At 40.1% G+C, this 20208-nt stretch overlaps 4 protein-coding genes across 8 annotated transcripts in view; 2 read left to right on the top strand and 2 right to left on the bottom strand.

The window, feature by feature from the left end:
• The window catches only part of LOC108656514 (synaptic vesicle glycoprotein 2C), a 31065-nt gene extending 28244 nt beyond the window's left edge, over nt 1-2821 (top strand). For all 3 annotated transcript variants that reach the window (XM_089263096.1, XM_018108630.3, XM_018108631.3), the window contains one exon: nt 488-2821. In XM_089263096.1, coding sequence (XP_089119222.1) covers nt 488-1631 — 1144 coding nt within the window. In that variant the 3' untranslated portion in view covers nt 1632-2821. The remainder of the gene's footprint in view (nt 1-487) is intronic.
• Nucleotides 2822-5756: 2935 nt separating this feature from the next.
• ari-1 (E3 ubiquitin-protein ligase ariadne-1) lies at nt 5757-12877 on the bottom strand. 3 transcript variants are annotated; one of them, XM_089263186.1, is made up of 8 exons: nt 12766-12877; nt 10804-11298; nt 9609-9770; nt 9473-9529; nt 8750-9399; nt 8557-8680; nt 8255-8481; nt 5757-8189 (listed from the first exon to the last, which is right to left on the bottom strand). In XM_089263186.1, exons 2-8 carry the CDS (start codon nt 11020-11022, stop codon nt 8108-8110), a joined length of 1521 nt encoding a protein of 506 aa, XP_089119312.1. In that variant the 5' UTR covers nt 11023-11298; nt 12766-12877; the 3' UTR covers nt 5757-8107. The 3 variants fall into 3 exon arrangements, with proteins under 3 accessions (XP_089119312.1, XP_030246088.1, XP_089119311.1); XM_030390228.2 differs by having other exon boundaries at nt 12644-12861; XM_089263185.1 differs by having other exon boundaries at nt 12653-12861.
• Nucleotides 12878-15932: 3055 nt separating this feature from the next.
• Nucleotides 15933-18360, top strand: LOC115565199 (transcription factor grauzone). The gene is made up of 5 exons (XM_030390226.2): nt 15933-16267; nt 16329-16821; nt 16897-17359; nt 17423-17635; nt 17750-18360. Exons 1-5 carry the CDS (start codon nt 16145-16147, stop codon nt 18291-18293), a joined length of 1836 nt encoding a protein of 611 aa, XP_030246086.1. The 5' UTR covers nt 15933-16144; the 3' UTR covers nt 18294-18360.
• On the bottom strand, nt 18291-20066 carry LOC115565460 (dnaJ protein homolog 1). The gene is made up of 2 exons (XM_089264369.1): nt 18902-20066; nt 18291-18506 (listed from the first exon to the last, which is right to left on the bottom strand). The coding sequence occupies exon 1, from the start codon at nt 19914-19916 to the stop codon at nt 18942-18944; it is 975 nt and encodes a 324-aa protein (XP_089120495.1). The 5' UTR covers nt 19917-20066; the 3' UTR covers nt 18291-18506; nt 18902-18941.
• Nucleotides 20067-20208: the final 142 nt, after the last annotated feature.

The following is a 20208-nucleotide window of genomic DNA, read 5'->3' as shown; positions in this document are numbered from 1 at the left end:
AAATGGAATCAAAACAATGATGGGGGAAAATTCGTATTCGTATTCGCAGTCACAGTCAAAGTCGCGATTGCCTTGGCTTTGTCGCTGACTCAGCAACTCGGCAGCGAAAAACCCAAGCTAACCGCATGCAGTAGGTAGCATAAACACCGTCCCAGCTCCCGTCAGCTGGCCCACCTGTTGCACAGCTAGAGCTCTATTTGCAGACTCGCACTGGGCTCATGTTCATTAGTTTTGCCAATCGTTTGCTAATTGCCTATGTGAATTGGAGCTGGGCATCGGTTTTACACAATAGCATTAATCGGCCATGACTCGTCACGTTTCTAGAGCAAAGCGCACCCTCTCTCTCTCCCTCTTTCTCTATCCTTTACTCTCCATCTGTCGCCAGCTGAGCGCTATGAAACTGCATGTTAAGCATTTCAGCTGGCTGGCAAACGCTTTCCCACCTCATTTCGCAAGCTCTAATTGGTCTCCCCCATCTTCTTTATAGGCTGGGCGGCAGCGGTCCTGTCATCTGGTCGTACTTCGCCGAATTCCAGCCGAAATCGAAACGTGGCTCTATGCTTAGCTTCATGGCTGCCTTCTGGACCTTCGGTAATCTGTTTGTGGCCGGCCTCGCCTGGCTGATCATACCCACACAGGTTGGCTTCATATCGGAGTACTTCACATACAACTCGTGGCGCATCTTCCTGTTGGTCTGCTCGTTCCCATCGTTCTTGGTTGGCTTCCTGCTCTTCTATCTGCCCGAGTCGCCCAAATTTCTGCTGACGCGCGGCAAGAAGGACAAGGCGTTGGCCATTTTCCGCGGCATCTATGTGACGAACACGAAAAAGAAGCCCGAAGACTATATGGTGTACGATCTGGAGGTCGACGAGAAGCTGTCCACCGAGAGCGCTGTGGGCTTCAAGGGCAAGTACAAGCGCATGATCAGCGGCATGGTGGATCACAGTCGCGACCTGTTCAAGTCGCCCATACTGAGATTCACGCTCGTCTCGATCACCATCAACTTTACATTCCACATTGGCTACTATGGCCTGATGATGTGGTTCCCGGAGGTGTTCAATCGCTATGAGGAATACGAGAAAAGCCATCCCGACCAGCCGGCCGATATCTGCGCTGTCACCGACTATGTGGTCGATCAGCTGCAGAAGGAGAGCCACAATGGCACCTGCAATTCGGATATACCCCCATCGGTGTTCATGGAATCGCTGATAACGCTCGCCTCCGCCCTGCCGGCGAACCTGTTCGCCATTCTCGGCATGGATCTGCTGGGCAGACGATTCTTCCTGATTGCCGGCACCCTCACCGCCGGCATCTGCTCGGCCCTGATGTACATGGTGCGCAGCTCGGTGCAGAATCTGATCGTCTCGGCCGTGTTCAGCGGCGCGATATCGGCGGCAAATGCGGCGCTCGATTGCCTCATCACCGAAGTATTCCCCACCAAGCTGCGAGCGACGGGCGTGGCCATATCGATGGTGGCCGCTCGACTGGGCGGCATCATTGGCAACATTGTGATCGCCCAGCTGCTCGACAACTTCTGCCCGGTGCCGACATTCATCGTGTCCTTCCTGCTCATCGGCGGCGGCCTCATGTGCCTCCTGTTACCCAATACGACGCGAAAGGAGCTCAATTAAGCAACATATAATATGTACACCCATCCATCCAATTCTCCCCCTTCCCATTCAATGCAAGCTACATACATACAATATAGAAACAGCCAAAAATGCAAACAAAACACAAACTAATAGAACATTTAAGAGCAATCAATATGGAAGACCCCCTCTCCCTCCTCTCTCCCCGTAGAACTCAGCGCTCGTATTGTTTTTGTACGTATGTATTTACATATACACATATACATATATAAACCTTAATATGTGTATATATAACGATCTTTGCGTATCGTCAGTAATTATGTTTTAATGATAACGATAACGATAACGATATGTTTTTTTTTTTTTTTTGTCTAGCATTTAAGTACAGCGGAATTGTCGTTTTTTGTTTACTATTATTATTTTTGTCTTTTATGTTTATTATTTCAATTTGTTCAACGGAATTTAAATAATCGCCCTGAAGCCAACGCGAAGATATATAGCCGCTATCTAAGTACATGCATGTCCATTAATATATGTATGTGTGTATGTATATATGTGCATATATCTATATAATATTATGTCGATATGTATGTATTTTGTAGTTGTTGGTAGTAAGTAAAAACAAAAAAAATTTTTAAAAACATAAAAAACCAAAAAAAAAAAATTTAAAATAAAAATAAAATGAGAAAAAAAACGAAAGCAGAAAAAATAATTTGGCAAGCGCCGGTGCCGGCTAAAAACAGCAGCAGAAGAGAGACAGAGAGAGCTCTGTGAGAGAGAGAGAGTGAGAGAGAGAGTGAGTGAGAACGATAGCATCGGCTGGAGATCAGTTGTAGGATCAAGCAGGGATCAATCAAAGCGAGAGCAGCAACGCCTGCTGGCAGTTATTGTTGTTATTATTATTATATTATTATTGCTATTATTAATGCATGTTATATAATAATACACATACATATACCTATATATATATATACATATATACAAACAATATATACACAAAAAAAACTAAAATAAAAACAAAAAAACGTATACAAGAAGAAGAAGAAGGAGGAAAGAACAACCACAAAGTTTTAATGTAACCAATTTACATTAAGGCTTTTACGATTATTATTATTATATATAATCTTTTTTTTTTGTTTTTTTTTTTAATCATTATTTAGGGCAGAGCACAGGAGGAAAATCATAATTTGTATATTATAGTTACATATGTTAATAAAAAAAAGAAATAAAAATATTAAAAAAAAAAATTAATAAACAAATGTTATTCTATTACATAAAAAACAAAACAAAAACATTTTAACGAAAATTCCCAAATACAAAATAAACATCATGAAAAAACGCAACAACAAAACTGCAAAATGTGTTTTCATTTCTCCATTTCAATCAAATTTATTGCATAAAAAAAAGAAGAAGAACAAAGTTGAGTGAGTTCAGTTCAGCATCGAGATGCCCTGAACCCTTTGAAGAGCAGATGCTCCAAGCGAACTACACACACACACACATAAGTACGGGCTCTGCCAACCGCTTTGACTGCATTTTGGGCTATACTATGGGAACTCTTCTTGTAGAGGGACTACCCCTTGTAGAGGGGCTATCTATGACATTCAAATTTTTGTATTTGCCTAAGCACAAATAGTTCTCGTAATCTAGCTGCCCAGACCAAGGTGAGTAATTATTTCAACTACAGTAGATCCCAGCTACGACGCACAAGGGACTGTCGTTATATCCGAAAGACAACTTTAACCACAGTCATATAAATTTTCCTTTGGGACCAGCATTTTCATTGCAATAACCGTACGGACGCTATAAACGGAGTCGTTATAATCAGATGCTACTGTATATGGGGAATATGTCCATGCCCTTGCCATGCGGTCGATGTTGTGCAGAGCAAAATACTCCGACCTATCTTCAATTTTCCACAGAAGCATTCTTTCAGTGGTAAATCTTCGGTAGTGTATAGCGCAGTCGATTGCACTCGACTGCAACTGGATGAGCTTAGTCAAATTGGCAGCATGAACGCATCTCAATTAATCGTGCGAGCTGCGGACGCCACTCATGCTGTGTGTCTTATTGATTAGGCCAGAGATCAATGGGATGTCTAGCCGTCGGACAGCCTCACCCACAATCGCACCTACATGCATCTCGGCCAGACATCGTTAGATGTTTTTGGTATTTCTGGGCAAGCAATACACCCAGCTGACTATGATATAGACATAGATAAATTACATATCTACATAATACATGTACATTGAATGCATGCATACAACACATGCATATATACATAAATAAAATAAAATATTTACATAAGTATATGCATATATCTAAATCTGAAATCGGAAGTCCATATACCCCTAATCTGCATCTGTATATACTCTATTATCTGTATCTCAACTTATATACTGCTCTATCTGTCTATATTTTCCTAGTTGTATCTTTTTACTAGAATATATATTGGGATATCTATTTGAATCTGTACTAGAATATAGATATATATGTATATTCAATATTCGATTTATCTATACATACTTTATCTTTCTCTACATACATACACATGTATAAATATGTTTCCTTGTTCTTACTGAACTAGTATATTGCATCTACAGTCGCATCTACATATCAATTTTTTACTAGATTGTATATCAGAATGTCCATTTCTATCTATATAAAACTCTACATTTGTATCTTAGTTCATACCTTTATCCATGTACATAAATAATAGTATATTTCCTTATCTTTATTTGTGTATGGATTTAGATTCGTATCCTTATCCGCATAGCCATTTGCATTTGTATCTATCTATATATCTATTGCTGTCGGTTTTTCAATTATATCTCGTATCTTGATTTACATCCAATATGGATATAAATCTTTATCTTAACATGAACATATATCTCCGTTTATTGCTGACAAACTAAACATATCTCTCTCTGCAGTTGAGTCTGTATCTCTACATTCACATGAGTAACTTAATATGTTGTATCTTGATCTTTAGCGAGTATCTGTATCTTCATTTGTAAGTCAATCTGATATTTATCTTCTTTATTACTGTATTTTTGTCTGTTTTCTAGATTAGCTGTGGCTACAGCTCTTTAGCGTGGGCTGCTCGCACACGCGACTTACCTCATATTTATTTGCTCAATGAATATTGCAGAGTTGGCCAAATATTGGCGGAGTTAGCTAAAAAGCCGAATTGACGTTAATTTAATAAACACACAGCGAGAGCCAAATAGACACATTCAATGGATACAAACGCATAGATACAGATATAACCATCACAGAGATACTCAAGCTCGCTCCAGAGAAAATTACATTCGAGGAATCGCTGGAGAAATCATCAGCAGCAACTAGAGAAAGCTGCCAAATCGGATAAGAAATATTTATGGATTCATATCTGTATCTGTATCTGTATCTGTATCTGTATCTGTATCTGTATCTGTATCTGTATCTGCATCTGCATCTGTATCTGTATCTGTATCTGTATCTGTATCTGTATCTGTATCTGTATCTGTATCTGTATCTGTATCTGTATCTGTATCTGTATCTGTATCTGTATCTGTATCTGTATCTGTATCTGTATCTGTATCTGTATCTGTATCTGTATCTGTATCTGTATCTGTATCTGTATCTGTATCTGTATCTGTATCTGTATCTGTATCTGTATCTGTATCTGTATCTGTATCTGTATCTGTATCTGTATCTGTATCTGTATCTGTATCTGTATCTGTATCTGTATCTGTATCTGTATCTGCATCTGTATATTGTATCTCTATCTGTATCTGTATCTGTATCTGTATGTGTATGTGTATGTGTATCTGTATCTGTATCTGTATCTGTATCTGTATCTGTATCTGTATCTGTATCTGTATCTGCATCTGTATCTCTATCTGTATCTGTATCTGTATGTGTATGTGTATCTGTATCTGTATCTGTATCTGTATCTGTATCTGTATCTGTATCTGCATCTGTATCTCTATCTGTATCTGTATCTGTATGTGTATGTGTATCTGTATCTGTATCTGTATCTTTTAAAAAATAAATCAAATTGTTTTTTGTAATTTTATTTTTATTTTCACTAATTTTTCGCAACATTTCATCATTAATTAATTATACATACATAGTTCTCATAATTTTTACAGCATTTTTGTCTTTTTTTTTTTCTTTTCATAGTTATTTTTTTTGTTTTTTGTTTTTTTTTTTTTAATTTTTTGTAATTTCTTTTATTTCGACTCGAACAACTTTAAACTTTTTACAGCATTTCAATGAGTTCTGCTTGTGTTATACATATTATTGGTAGCACATATATATAGTGGTACATACATATACATATACATATACGTCTATATATATTTAGAATTGAGAAACGGAGAGAAGAGCGCAGACGCATGGCCATGGCGAACGGCTCTTGAAGCAGGCGCAGCCTAAGGAGAAACCTTGAACAATTTCAGCTATATGTACAACGATTTAAGATTTGGTTCTCGGAACACGGCATGTGGATTAGGAGGCAGCTCTCCGGCGTACAGTGTAAAAATGAAGAATAGAGAAAGAGAGGGCGAGAGAGATAGTCAGAGTGTGTGTGTGTGTGTGAGAAGAATGAGCCAGAGCTGAACGGGAAGTGTGTGTGTGTGTGTTTGTTCATGTGTATGTGTGGGCCCGGGTGTGCGTGTGTGTGTGTGTGTGTGACTACCAGATGATTATTTAACATGTACAACTTGGATTCGGTTTATTACATATTGAATTTACACATAATAATATTGATTTACTGCTACATACTGCAATTCGCACCGCCCACAAATCAACCCGGTTAAGCTTAATCAAATAATAATGGACAGCATAGTTTGTGATAGAGGCGAACACACACACACACATATGTACATGTATATAAGCACATATGTGTGCATGCATTCATTTATAGATGATATATGCATAAAGTAATTGAAACAAAAACAAAAAGAAATATGCTACGTTTTTTGCAGGGACCGAAACGATCATAAGAATTAAGTAATAATAATTATTCATTGAGTTATCAAATTATTAATATTAATTAATATGAGAGAAGTGAAAAATAATTACTACTCATCATTTTTTTATAAATAAAACAAAGCATAATTTGTATTATAAAAAATTAAAATAATACTTATAACTTAGCTATTAAAAAAATTGAAGATAACAATCAATGATAAATCCCGTGAGGCTATGGGGCTCAGGTGCCAGCCGCGACAGATTTAATAAGCGGAAGAGACACTTTTCCGTCTGTAAATAATTTTCATTTTCAATTTTTATAATTAAATTTAAGCTATAAATTTTATTTTCAATTTCTCTAATAAAATAAGAAAATAAAATTTATGATTTGATCTATATAACAAAAAACTAATGAGCAATGATTGTTTTTCATTTCTACCATAAAAATTGATCCTAATAGAAAAAAAAATTTTTTTAAATAAAAATATGAAAGTTTAAACTGTTTTTAAATTTGCTGTAGAAAAAAAATAGCTGTCTACTTGTGATTCTTATTTTTTTTTTTTAATTTATAACTCCTACTTGCGGTCCCTGCTTTTTTTTTTTTTTTTTTTTTTGATTATCAGATAGATTTATTATGTATTTATGCTAACAACAAAAGCCACTGCTGAACAATAAACAAACAAAAATAGTTGTTTTCCATTAGTTAAAAAAAAAATTATATATATATATATATATATATATATAAATGGCTAATCGTACACTAGAGACTACATACATAGCACATACCACATAGAAGGAGTAGCGGAAGTCGGGCAATGCTTACAAACTCGGGTGTATTACAACTTGCTTGCTATATTTAACTGTTGTGTGTGTGTGTGTTTGTGTGTGTGTTTAGGTATGCATGTGTGATTCTGTGTGTGTGTGTTTATATATATGTCTATTCTATTGCATTTAATTATGTTGATTTATTGATGCTTTGTTTTCCATTGATAATTCACGATGCATTTTCTAATTGGAAACAGCAACTCTCAATATGTATCTGCATGTCTGTCTGTATGTGTGTGTGTGTGTGTGTGTGTAGTTGCTGCTCAACACGAAGAGAAAAAATGTATATATGCATATATATTTTATATAGTATGATTTAATATAACTTTTCGCTTAATCTGTATTTTACTTTTTGTATGCAACAATTTGCGGCATTTGCATTTATTTTCTTGCTTGGGTTTTCTGCTTCTTTTTTTATTTTCTATTTTTTTGTATTTTTGTTCCTTTTTTTTCTTTTAATTTGATCTGCATCTGCATCCTTGCCATACATTTCCTTGTGCCTTTTCTGTTTTTTGTTATATATATATATATTTCAGTTATTTTGTTTTTGTTTTGTGTTTAAACTTTTGCTGTTTGCCTTGTTGTTGTTACGGCTGTTAATTCTTGCTGCTGCTGCTGTTGCTGCTGCTGTTGCTGCTGCTGTTGCTGTTGCTGTTGCTACTTCTACTACTAGGGCCAATTGCTAGTTACACTCGACTTGATGCATCACCTTAGTTATCCAGCCAGGACTCGCGTCATTCTGTGTAATCCCACCAGTCCTTTTCATAACCTTCATGTACATGCTTGAGCAGAACTGTGCACCGCTTCTCACAATATCTGAAATATGTGCGAATATATATGTATAATAATGCAATATTGAATTGATCAAGCCTCAAGCATACCTATATTTATCCTGTACTTTCTGCTTAATATCAGCCAAATTTTCGGATGTAATATCACGTTCCAAGTACTCGGAGAGCATCTCCGTTGCCGACTCCAAATCCTTCTGGTTATCCTCAAATATCTGCGATTGATTGTTCTTTTTCAAATAATACGCAAAGACGTATGTGTACATTAGGGTCTGGCGACACTGGCAGAGTATGTCGACAGCCTTCTTCAGGAATTGCACCTGGATCAGATTGGATAGATAGATTAGATTTACTTTGAGTGTACATTGTGGGAATTAGCCGTGCACATTCTCTACCTCAATCCAGGACATGTTGTGCTGTTGCATTTCCTCCATTTTCTGCTTGACCGATGCGTACAATTTGTTCTCAAACTTCATCGATTGCATGTGGTTCATGTAGCGATTGTAATAATGTAAATATCTAGCAGTTTGGTAAATAGAATATGTATCAGAGAGAAGATCAATGGAGTTGGACAGTTAGGTCTCGCACCTGGCCAGTGATGAGCGCAGCCTCTCCTGTGCATCACGCGCTGCCTTCGCCTCGTCCTCGTCGTAGCGATTACAATTGTACCAGGACGAGCCGTGCGGCTCCCAGGGGCCGAGGCACACCCAGCAAAAGTCGTGCTTGCAATTTTGATTCTTGCAGACCATGTGATTGCAGCCGCCATCCTTCTCGATGGTGACACTGCATCTGGGACACTCTTTGGTATTGGCCGCAATCCAGTTGGACGTCTCCGAGTCGTCGTCACACTTCTTGATCCACTTCTTCAGCCAGCGGCACTGCACCGGATCGTGCCAATTCTCGCCGCAGGCGAAACAAAACACATGACCGCATTTGCAATGGACGCGACGTGACTCTGCGTACGGCACTTTCACCGCATAGGTGCAATCGACGGACGGACACCAGCGCAGCAGCTGATTGCACTCGACGAAGCTATTGGTGATTAGCTGCTGGTATTTGACCCTCACCCGCGCATCGGGCACCAATTTGGTGACCGTCACATCATCCACCAATATATCACAGCCGTGCGCGGCGCACGATATCGTCTGGCCCAGGCCCTCTGTAACGATTTTTGTTGTCAGATACTCGCGCCAGCAGCTCAGACAAAATCGATGACCGCACTCCAAGCCGGTCATGGACTGCAAGGAAATGCGAATATGATGAAATTTGAAATTTGATTATGATTTCATATCTATGAATCGGTTCACTCACATCTGGCGGCAACAGAGAGAAACAAATCTCGCACTCCTCACACTGGCTACGTGAAGTCTGCAAAACAAAGAGAGAGAGAGAGAATGAGTTTAGAGCAAGGCAGATATATTAATACATATGTACATGTGATGCATACCTTTTGCTGAACTGCCTCGGGTGGCTTGCTAAACGGATTGATGACATGCGCGCACTTGAAGAACTCCGTATTATCGTCACTGCTATCGAAATACTTCTCCAACAGCTTCTCCTTGTCCCACTTAAAGTGATTCAGCAGTATTCGTGTTATGTGCGCAGATAGCTGCAAGCAAAGCGCATTGCGGAAACACAATGCAAACGTATTTAGTAAATATGAATTTATATAGATGATTCACATTAATAATATACTGCAACAGGTCTATTCTGACCAGGCGTCTACTGTGATTAATTAAAGCTGATTTAGATATTTCGCAAGGACTTGATTTAAAGATACCTAAATATACATTAAAGATGTTTGACAAAACGGATAACTCGATTGACAATGAGGCAATTAAAAATTATATTGACTAACTGCCCTTGACGACCGAATATACAGAGATTTGAAAAGAAAAGAAGACCATTACGATTCTCCATTTAAAATAGGTTCAGCATTTATACGAAAAATTATACCCCAGTAAAGCAACAAGGATACCTGTTAATTATCCAACTGGATTGCAGTGAATCCAATTGGATTGCCAAAAATGCTATGTCAATTATAGATATGTATGAATATAAAAATCTATATATCAAACTAAATGATATCTGCTAAGTATCCAACTGGATTGACAATGAAATTCTAATTAAAACTCTGATTGGATACCATTTGGCCTTGACAGAGTCTGTTAATGTGAGCAAAGTCTGTTAATGTGCTGATACAGTGCTGAATGGCACAAGTCCTGCAAAATCTCTTATGAAAGAGTCTATGCCACTCAACTAGACGCGTTCGTTCAAGCGAACTTTCACTGTACGCGCACACAAGTGATATCGAGTCAACGGCACTTTCAGCTAATGCAAATGCAAATGTCATCAAACTGTGCTGACCTTCAATTTGGCTAAGATGAAGCACGCACGCACACATACAAACGCACGCACGCACACACACACGCACAGACAGCTGGCGCTATCTTAACTGTTTGAGGTGCGCCCCTTTCTTATCAGACAAACGATAAACAACGCTAGCGTCTTATTGGATCATGTTGCTATTTGTTGTTTGTTTGCTATTAGCTGCAAATGCATACATGCAAATCAAGCGAACGAAACAGAGAGAGAGAGATAGAGATGAAGGGAATTTATTTCAACATTTGCGTGTAACTTACCTTTACCACTCGATTAACTTCATCGATTGTCTCGCGCTGGAACAGCACTATCTCATCTATGGTTAGCACCTTATATTGGTAGTCATCCGTTTCCAATTGCCGCTCCGTCGAGCTGGGCAAGTCCACCTCCATGGCGAAATCGTCGTCGCCATCATCGCCCGATGAGACATTGCCCGAGTCCACGTTGTCCAAGAAATCATTATCGTTATCCGAGTCCATGGCTGTGGGTGTGTTTTGTTTGTCTTTTGCGTTTGCCTTTTGCCTCTTGCGTTTTGTGATTTTGCTTTGGTTTTGGTTTTTGCTCTTGCTCTACCTTTTGCTTCTGTTAAGAATTGCAGCCTTGGATTGTGATTGCCTGCTGAGTCCTTTGGCTACGTGTAGGGCTGCCTGCCTGCTTGCCTGCCTTGCCTTGTCAAGCGGATGGTTTTTTTCACGTTTTAAGCTAGGCGCGTAGCGTTTTCCTCTTGGATTTAGCCAGTTACTGCGTATATTTCACTAGTTGAGATACATATCAAATGTTAAATACGTTATTTACAGTGCATACATAAGCAGGTGCACACACACACACACACACACAGACACTCGCCACATACACCCCGAGAGAGAGAGAGAGAGAGTGAGTGAGAGAGAGAACATAACCATTACATAGACACTTGACCTTCTGTTGTTGCTGGGCAGCTGAGCTGGAGGCAAATCACCTGCTCTCAAATGGTTGTTTTTAAGCGTTGCTTTTGTTATTGTTATTGGACGCACTCGCATACACACAAATGCACAAACGCTCATGCACACGCACACGTGGGAATAATGAATTTGTTTAATTTTATGTAATTTTATGCACAGCCACAGACACAAACGCGCGCGCACTCACACGACTGTATGTATGTATGTGTGGTCGAACAGCTGTGCAAATAATGCAATTACAGCTGTTAATGCAAATTTTATGTGAGCCAGCCAACAGAGCACTGTTAACTAACAGCGCAGTTCCAATTAGATCGAACTAGTTCTGAGCTCTTGTTTATGCACCTGCTAGCTTCTGTGATGTTGTTGCTGTTGTTGCAGCTGCTGTTGTTGTTTTGCTCTTATTGTTGTTATGCAGCGCATTTGGCAAACATTCGAAACACTTTTCTTTTTACTTTTATTTACCCAGTTTTGTGTAATGTACTATGATGTATGAATTGCGATGTTCTGTCTAAACCTTTATATCTATTTTGATTTCTCTTTGTCAATGCGTATATGCAATCTATTTATTTTTATGCCATGCAAGTAATGCAAAATAACACGCCATACACAAAAAAAGAAGAAAACAAAAAGAGTCCAAGACTACAACGCTGCATAGCAGCAAAGGCCACAATGGACCCAACACAATCCACAGGCCACATATACAAACATATATTATATATATATATATATATATATATACATATATATATAAATATATATATACATATATATATATACACTCGCAAATACTCTTTGGGAGCCTAACAAAACACGTCTATGTGTGTATTTTTACTTATGTGTATGTATGTACTTACACACTTATACATGCATGTATGTATACATATATGCACGTACGTCAGTGCTTGCTGTTCCAATTGGATCACAGTGCGTTTTCAATCAAAATGTTACGGGCTTTTTCCGATTTCTTGAAATTTGGTTTTTTGTTAATGACAAACAAAAAGGAATGGAAATACAACGCACTTGCTGCAGCACACAGCTACAGAATTATACACAATTATGTGTACATACATACAGTATGTAGTTCATACACACGTATGACACAAAATCAAGGCAACACACATACGCAGACACATCTGTATACATAGACACAAACACTCACAACACATACACAACAGCCGCAGCAGCTCAATTTCCAGTTGGCCTTTACTCGCTGCCCCAGAGCCCGTTCGATTTGACACTCTTCTGCATTACTTTAGATATTTTTTGTGTACTATTAATTACTTTTAATGTTAATTGCAACAATATTGCGACGCGACGCGATTTTCACGCAGAAGCAACATCTGGCAGCGCTACACGACACGAAGTATCGATAGAAGTCTATAGATAATCGAGACGGCACTCGAATCGTCTGACCGCCACAGCATAACTGATTCTGCGCCTAGACATTAATGCCTTACTGGTTGGTGTCTCCGCTGAGTTCCGAAAGCACGCATAGTTGGGACACGAAATGCGTGAGTCATTAATAATGTGCAGCCGACTTCACGTCTTATTAGATACGAAGAAAATCAGCTTAACGTGTTTTTTTTTGAAAATGGACGATTTCAAAATGGCGGCCACTTAAGCTCAAAACAAAGGAGCATTAAAATTGATGCTCAAAATATATTTTATGCATTTAAACGCAATCACGCTTGTTTTCAGCCGCTTATAGTACAGTTGTCAATAACATTTAATATAGATATTCAGTCCCTCTCATCGCGTTGCATGAAAGGGAAAGAGATAGCAATATATCGATCTCGCTCGAAAGCATTAAAGTGAGAGAGAAGGAATTCAAGCTGGTGTCAACCTCTCTTTCGCACCCATTTACAAGTTAGAAATAAATACACAGAGGTGATATTCTAGTAAAAAACATAAATATATATTTTTTTATTGTTAAGGCGCGTATAACGTTACAATTTCCTACATTTTACATTTATTTTCTCGGCTCGTAAAACGTTACCTTTTTATTTATTTACAATTTGTTTTTTTTTTTTTTTTTTTTTTTTGTTGCAACATTTTACATGCCTTTAAAAGTAGTTTGTTGTTGTTTTTTTTTTTTCATTTCGGCTTGTATAACGTTACACAACTCTGAATCATATTGATTGTTTTTATATATATATTTATTCTATATTTTGTTTGTTTTTTTTTTTTATCTCGCTCTATTTCGTGTTACGGCGCGGATAACGTCTATCTACCCGAGTCGAACACATACGCCTTTCAAACGATCGATTTTAATTTAAATAAATTTTTTCTGATTGATCGTTTAAAACTCGTATAACGTTTAACAGTTTTTTTTTTTTTTTTTAATTTTAAATTTTGTTTCGAAAATCGGTTTGGGCACGATTCTGATCGCGCCTAAACCGATTTTTAAAACTTAAACTCTAGAGTTTACTTTTTACCCATCCGATGGCCATCTTAGTTAACTGCAAGAGAACAAAAGAAAATACATTGATTGATATATACTACATTACTCAATTGCAACGTGTCCACGAAACATCTCCTCCACACATATACACACACACACACATTTAATCAAAGAGCGGGAAAGAGACGCTATCCTGTCTTCTCTTTCTGTTGACATTTTAATGATTCCATTTCTAGCACTTACTCGCAGATAACTGCAGTTTGCACTTTTTGATTTTAAGGAAACTGTAATTCAAAGCTGAATTCATTAATAGGTCGTCCTCCATTTTCTAGTCACACACACACACACACACTTGTACATCGCGTGATGTATGCGCGCGTGTGTGTCTGCAGTGCAGAAGCTTGACAACTTACCAATTGATTTCAGACTGTACCGCGCAAAATAAACTAGAATATGATGACAAAATTATTCCCTATTCATTTTCGATTTTATGGTCGCTTTAGCTTTCAGCAGAAACTAGGTTTAAACAACAAAAACTGCGGAAAATATAGCAATTTCGACTTATTGACTTCGTAATAAATAATGTGCCCTAGTGTGTGTGTGTGTATATATGTTTTTGTGGGTAACACAAGGAGGGTGTACAAATTAAAATTAAGATTATAAAAAATGTATAACTGTTCTTGCCTATTGCTCCTAACTATCTGATGCAAGAACATGGCTGCTGCCGCTAGTCATTGTGTGGAAATTGGATTTTGCCAGCAGCATCGATATATCGATAACACCGATCGCTGATATCCATGGAAGCACAATATATCGTAAATTGACACTCGCTCTTTTATTATTGTTATAATTATTGTAGTTATTATTCTTTAGCTGTTGGAAATAAGTTATTCTTTCAAAATATATATTCAATTTAAAGAATTAAGCATACCATTGTTTTTTTTTTAACTCTGTATGTCTCTTCCCTCGCCTATTAGATTTGTATTTGCTTTAACTGAAGGCCACGCTACAGCTGTTTGCTTTAACTGGTAATCATTTATAAAATATTACATATATGTTTAATTTAATTTTAATTTTAAAATATTGATTAAAATTGACAGCGTTGCCATACCATAAATTTTTTTATTTGCATTTAATATAACAGTCGGTTTCGCGCTTAGCCAATGAAAATCAGTATAACAACTGGGTTGTTGCATTCGCTATACAAGCATCAATGTTGATTGGTTCGAGCATTGCAAAAAAGAATCGATACATTAGTGCCTATGCTCTAGTATTAACAACACAAATGTTTGTGCTTTGCCATATTATCGTAGCCCGAACTTAAAAGTAAGTTCCCGAGCAAATGCTTAGATTTTAGTATGCAAACAAAATTTATACTCTGTGTCAATGTGTTGTATGATTAGTGGCTGTAGTAACTGCTCCATAGATTTGTTGGCAACATCATAAGAAACTATGTTCTTATTGATATTCATTTCGCCTTAGGATTATCCCTTGCATTCAGTACTCCTTCGTTTTATTTGCCGTACCCAAGGGATGTCCAAATAAACAAGAAATATAAAATTACTATACTTTTTTCTTTGTGCATAAAAAATCGCAAATATATATTGCTGATGCATGCAATTCGTATGCGTAGAAACCAAAATAAGAACAGAAAAGGCTGATACTCGATTCCTCATAATCCAAAAAATGTTGAATAGCAGTTAAAACTGCAGAATGACTGAATTATTCGTGGGATTCCCTTTTAGTGAACATCGTTGAGGGAACGATACGATTGATATTCCCAATACAAAAAGCAAAACTACATGCAATACAAATTTTGAAATCAAGCATATCGCGCCAAAATAAAAATACTGCAATTCAATTACTTTTAATCGATTGTGTACACATTTGTCTTTTGTTTTTCTCAAATAATTATCGATACCGCACGATTGTGCCGCAAGTTCGTTATCGAGAACTCATTTAATGCGCTGCGATACAAAATTAATGTCTATAAATTATGTATTTATCTAGTTGTATTAATAATGAACATATCAAACAACACTGTAGATTTTTTTAGATATACCTTGATTAGATACCTAGCAAAACATTAGCCAAATACTTGTCACTTTTGAAAAGTCCACCACTGAATGGTTTTCGCGCATCGATGTGGTGCCAATTTAGCAAGTCGATAAGTTGATATCTGAAGAGGCCATCGCTAAATCAAAACCAAACAATTGATAATACATTAATTGGTTAAATTTATGTTGAAAACGCCGCAATATGATCTGTCGCTTGTGTTTAAAAAACATAAACGCAAACAATGCCGTCTATCTGTTCGAAACCAGCGACACCCTAGCCGAGTCCTCCCTGCTCAAGATGATAGCCAAGTTTCTGCAGCTCGAGGTGAGTTTTCACCGTGCCAATTAAGCAATGAAATGAATCGGGGTTTGTCCATGCATTGCAGATATTACCCGATGACAACATCTCGACGAGCATCTGTCATGAATGCTGCGAGCATTTGGAGGACTTCAACAACTTCTGGCAGCTGGTGGAGCAGAAACAGGGGACACTTAAAAAGGAGTTCCTGAACGTGGACGTCGACTGTGTCGCCCTCAAATGGACGGGCATCGATGTCGATGTCAACATTGATGAGTTCCCACTGGTCGCCGACGAGATGGACGAGAAGCCATTGGACATACACAATCTGAAGCTGCTTGGCAGTGTACTCGATATTAATGTGGACACCGTGGAGTTGCCGCCACTTGCGTCTGACCCAAAACAAGAGCAGTTCCAGTCGGAGAAGTTTTTACAGCTGCACGCCACAGATCTCAGCGATGGCGATGGCGATGACGATGCCAACGGCAGCAACGACAATCAAACACACGCCACGGATGAGAAGCCTGTGATGCATGAAAGCAGCGAAAGCGTGCGAAATGCATCCACCGATGACGATGATGGTGAGTAACGACCGCCGAAAATGAAGAAATAATAGTAAATTCAACAACTCAATATGGCTTGCATGCAACTTGCAGACGAAGTGCCCCTGGTCAAGCTGCAGCACAAACTCAAGCCGAAGCGCAGAGCCCAACGCGTCATAACGAGGCGCAACAACAAGCGAACACTCACGCTAGCCCAGGAGCTGGATCAGTTGCTGGATGATAGTGGAATCGATGGCAGCAGAGCGCGACGGAAAAAATCAGCAAACAGTGAGCCAACCGATGCGCAAGAGAACGAACTGCAGGCGGCACTCGAGCGCAAGCCGAAGGGCTGCTCGCGCGCTCAGCTGACGAAGCGCTACGAGGAGGCGATCGCCAGCTATATGAGCGCCGACTGTGACCTGTGCGACTACAGCACCAAGTACCTGTCCCAGCTTAAGGTCCACTTCCTGGAGGCACATCAGCGCGACGCGTATTTGAAGTGCTGCAACAAGGTGTTCAATCGGGCCTCCAAGCTAATGGATCACATACGCAAACACCTCAATCCCAAGCTCTTCACGTAATGCTCGATTCACTTCGGTTGTGGCGTCAATAGTCATTAATAGCCAATTTACTCCTGCAGCTGTTCCATATGCAATAAGTCGCTCAACTCACAGGACTACCTGGCCACGCACATTGAGACGGTGCACAACAAAGTGGCCCAGATTGGCAAAGTGCTGAAGTATCCGTGCCCGAAGTGTGAGCGCACCTTCAGCAGCGAGCGGCGTCTCGGGAATCATCTGCTCAAGCACGACACGGACCAGTTGGAGCACAGCTGTCACATATGCCACAAGAGGTGAGTGCACAATACGATAAGATTTTACCTCTCGCTCTACCACATGCACCCTCTCTCTCTCTCTTTCGTGCTATTTTCTCTCTCTCTTTCTCTCTCTCTCTCTCGCTCTCGCAGCTTTGCGAATGTGCACAGATTGCGACGGCATATACAGTCCATACACGAAGACCTGCATCCGCATGTCTGTGATATATGCGGCAAAAAGTTCAAGTTTAAGCCATCCTTCGAACGGCATCTGCAGGAGCACCAGGGATTCGTGGCGCCGGCCATGGAGTGCCCCGTCTGCGGTGTCTGGCTGAAGAACGAGCACAGCCTGCGGCTGCATCGGTTCACGCACGACAGCACCGACACCACATGCAAGCACTGCTCCAAGACGTGCAGCTCCCGGACAGCGCTGCGCGCCCACATCAAATACGCCCACAAGCTGACCACAAATCTGCAGTGCACGTACTGCGAGAAGAGCTTCAAGCAGCAGCGCAACCTGGAGGAGCACATGGCCATCCATACCGGCCTGCAGCTCTACAATTGCCCCCATTGCCCCAAGGAGTGCCGCAGCCGTTCCAATATGTATGTCCACATCAAGCAACGGCATGCGGACGAGTGGCTCAAGGCGAAGATGGCTCGCTCCCACAACCCGCAATTAAAGCCGCCGCACGTTTAGTTAGCTCGACTGTAGCTATATTGTGTATATCCATTTAACAAGGAATTTACATTAAATGCGTATATCTATATATATTATATTATGTGTGTTCTTCTGTGTGTGCCATGCTATGCGCGTGTGTGTGTGTGCTATGCATGTGTGTGTGTGCGTGTGCTATGCATGTCTATGCATGTATGTGCTATGCGTGTGTGTGTGTGCTATGCGTGTGTTTGTGTGTGTGTGCTATGCATGTCTGTGCATGTTGTGATACGCGTGTGTTTCTGTGTGTGCGTGTGTGCTATTCGTGTGTATGTGCTATGCGTGTGTGTGTGTGTGCTATGCGTGTATGTGTGCTATGTATATGTGTGCTATGCCTGTGTATGTATGTGTGTGTGTGCTATGTATGTGTGTGTGTGTGATATGCCTGTGTGTGTGTGTGTGTGTGTGATATGCCTGTGTATGTGTGTGTGTGTGTGTGTGATATGCCTGTATGCCTGTATGTGTGTGTGTGTGTGTGTGTGTGTGTGTGTGTGTGTGTGTGTGTGTGTGTGTGTGTGTGTGTGTGTGTGTGTGTGTGTGTGTGTGTGTGTGTGTGTGTGTGTGTGTGTGTGTGTGTGTGTGTGTGTAAGTATGTATGTGAGTGTTATGCGCTTATCCTTGCGCATGTTACTAATGATTAGGCAGCAGCTCACCCAGCGTTTTGACCTGGCTGGTGGCCAATGTGTCTGGAAAGATGATGTTAAAGTTAACCAAAAGCGCACCTCGGCGTGTCGAATTCTTTGGAAGTGGTAGGCCGCGGTCAGGGAAACGCTTAATGGTTGTTGGCTTTATGATCTCCCCGTTGGTGCACAACGGGAATGGAGATCCCTGCAGTGTCGGCACCTGGATGGTGGCGCCGCACAGTGCCTGCTTCAGGGATATTTTGGCAGTGTATTGGATGTCGCTGCCGTCGCGCTGGAACACTGGATGCGGCTTGTCGCGTATGATGAACACTATGTCGGCCGCTATGCGGTTGGGTGCCTCGTCGCCCTCCTTGGGAAATGTAATCTTGGTGCCAGCCTTCCAGCCGGGCTTGATCTCGATGTCCAGCAATTTGGTGTCTTTGCGCGACTGGCCATTATGCATTCTGATGCGCGATATTTGCATTTTCTTGTTGCAGCCACTGTTGATGTCCTCTAGGGCCACATATAGCTCATGCTCAATGGGCGGATCCTGTGCGGGACGTGCCTGGAAGTTCCCAGCATTGCTCCAAATATTGCGCGGATTGTCCTCCGCCTGGAAGATTTGCTCAAGATTATCGCCAAAAAACATGCCGAATGGATCGCTCGATCCAAAGAACTGCGCAAACGTAGCGCGTGGATCGCCATGGAACTGATAGGCGAAGGACGAGCAACCTTGGCCGCTGGAACGACCAGGTATTCCATACTTGAGTCCCTCCTCGCCAAATTGATCATAGATGTCGCGCTTCTTTTTATCCGAAAGCACCTCGTACGCCTCGGCCACCTCTTTGAAACGTTCCTCTGCCTTAGAGCTCTTGTTCTTGTCCGGATGGTACTTGAGCGCCAACTTTCTATACGCCTTCTTTATCTCGTCGTCTTTAGCGTTGCGGCTAATGCCGAGCGTTTTATAAAAGTCCTTGCCCATCTTTGGTAATACGCTTTCAATAATCAGTTTACAGTGCTTTTTTTACAACAAAATCTTTGACGTATTCGACAAATAAGAAAGAAACTGTTCACTGCTAATTTTGTGTTCTGTCAAATTTAAGAGTGCGCCTTGAACTAATCAAATTCGATTTTAGAGCTATCGATCACTAAAGAAGTTCAGTGCTGCCGGACTGCTGCAAATTGGAACAAATAAAATGCAGCCCCTATTTAATACATATTTATCGCCAAAAAGCAAGTTTTACTCCACAGTTAACAGCGGTATGCCCACTTAA

The sequence above is a fragment of the Drosophila navojoa genome, chromosome X (assembly GCF_054131105.1).
Source record: "Drosophila navojoa isolate 15081-1374.11 chromosome X, UAZ_NAV_1.0, whole genome shotgun sequence".
Taxonomy (NCBI): Eukaryota; Metazoa; Arthropoda; class Insecta; order Diptera; family Drosophilidae; genus Drosophila; species Drosophila navojoa.
This window is presented reverse-complemented; position numbering and strand designations above follow the sequence as displayed.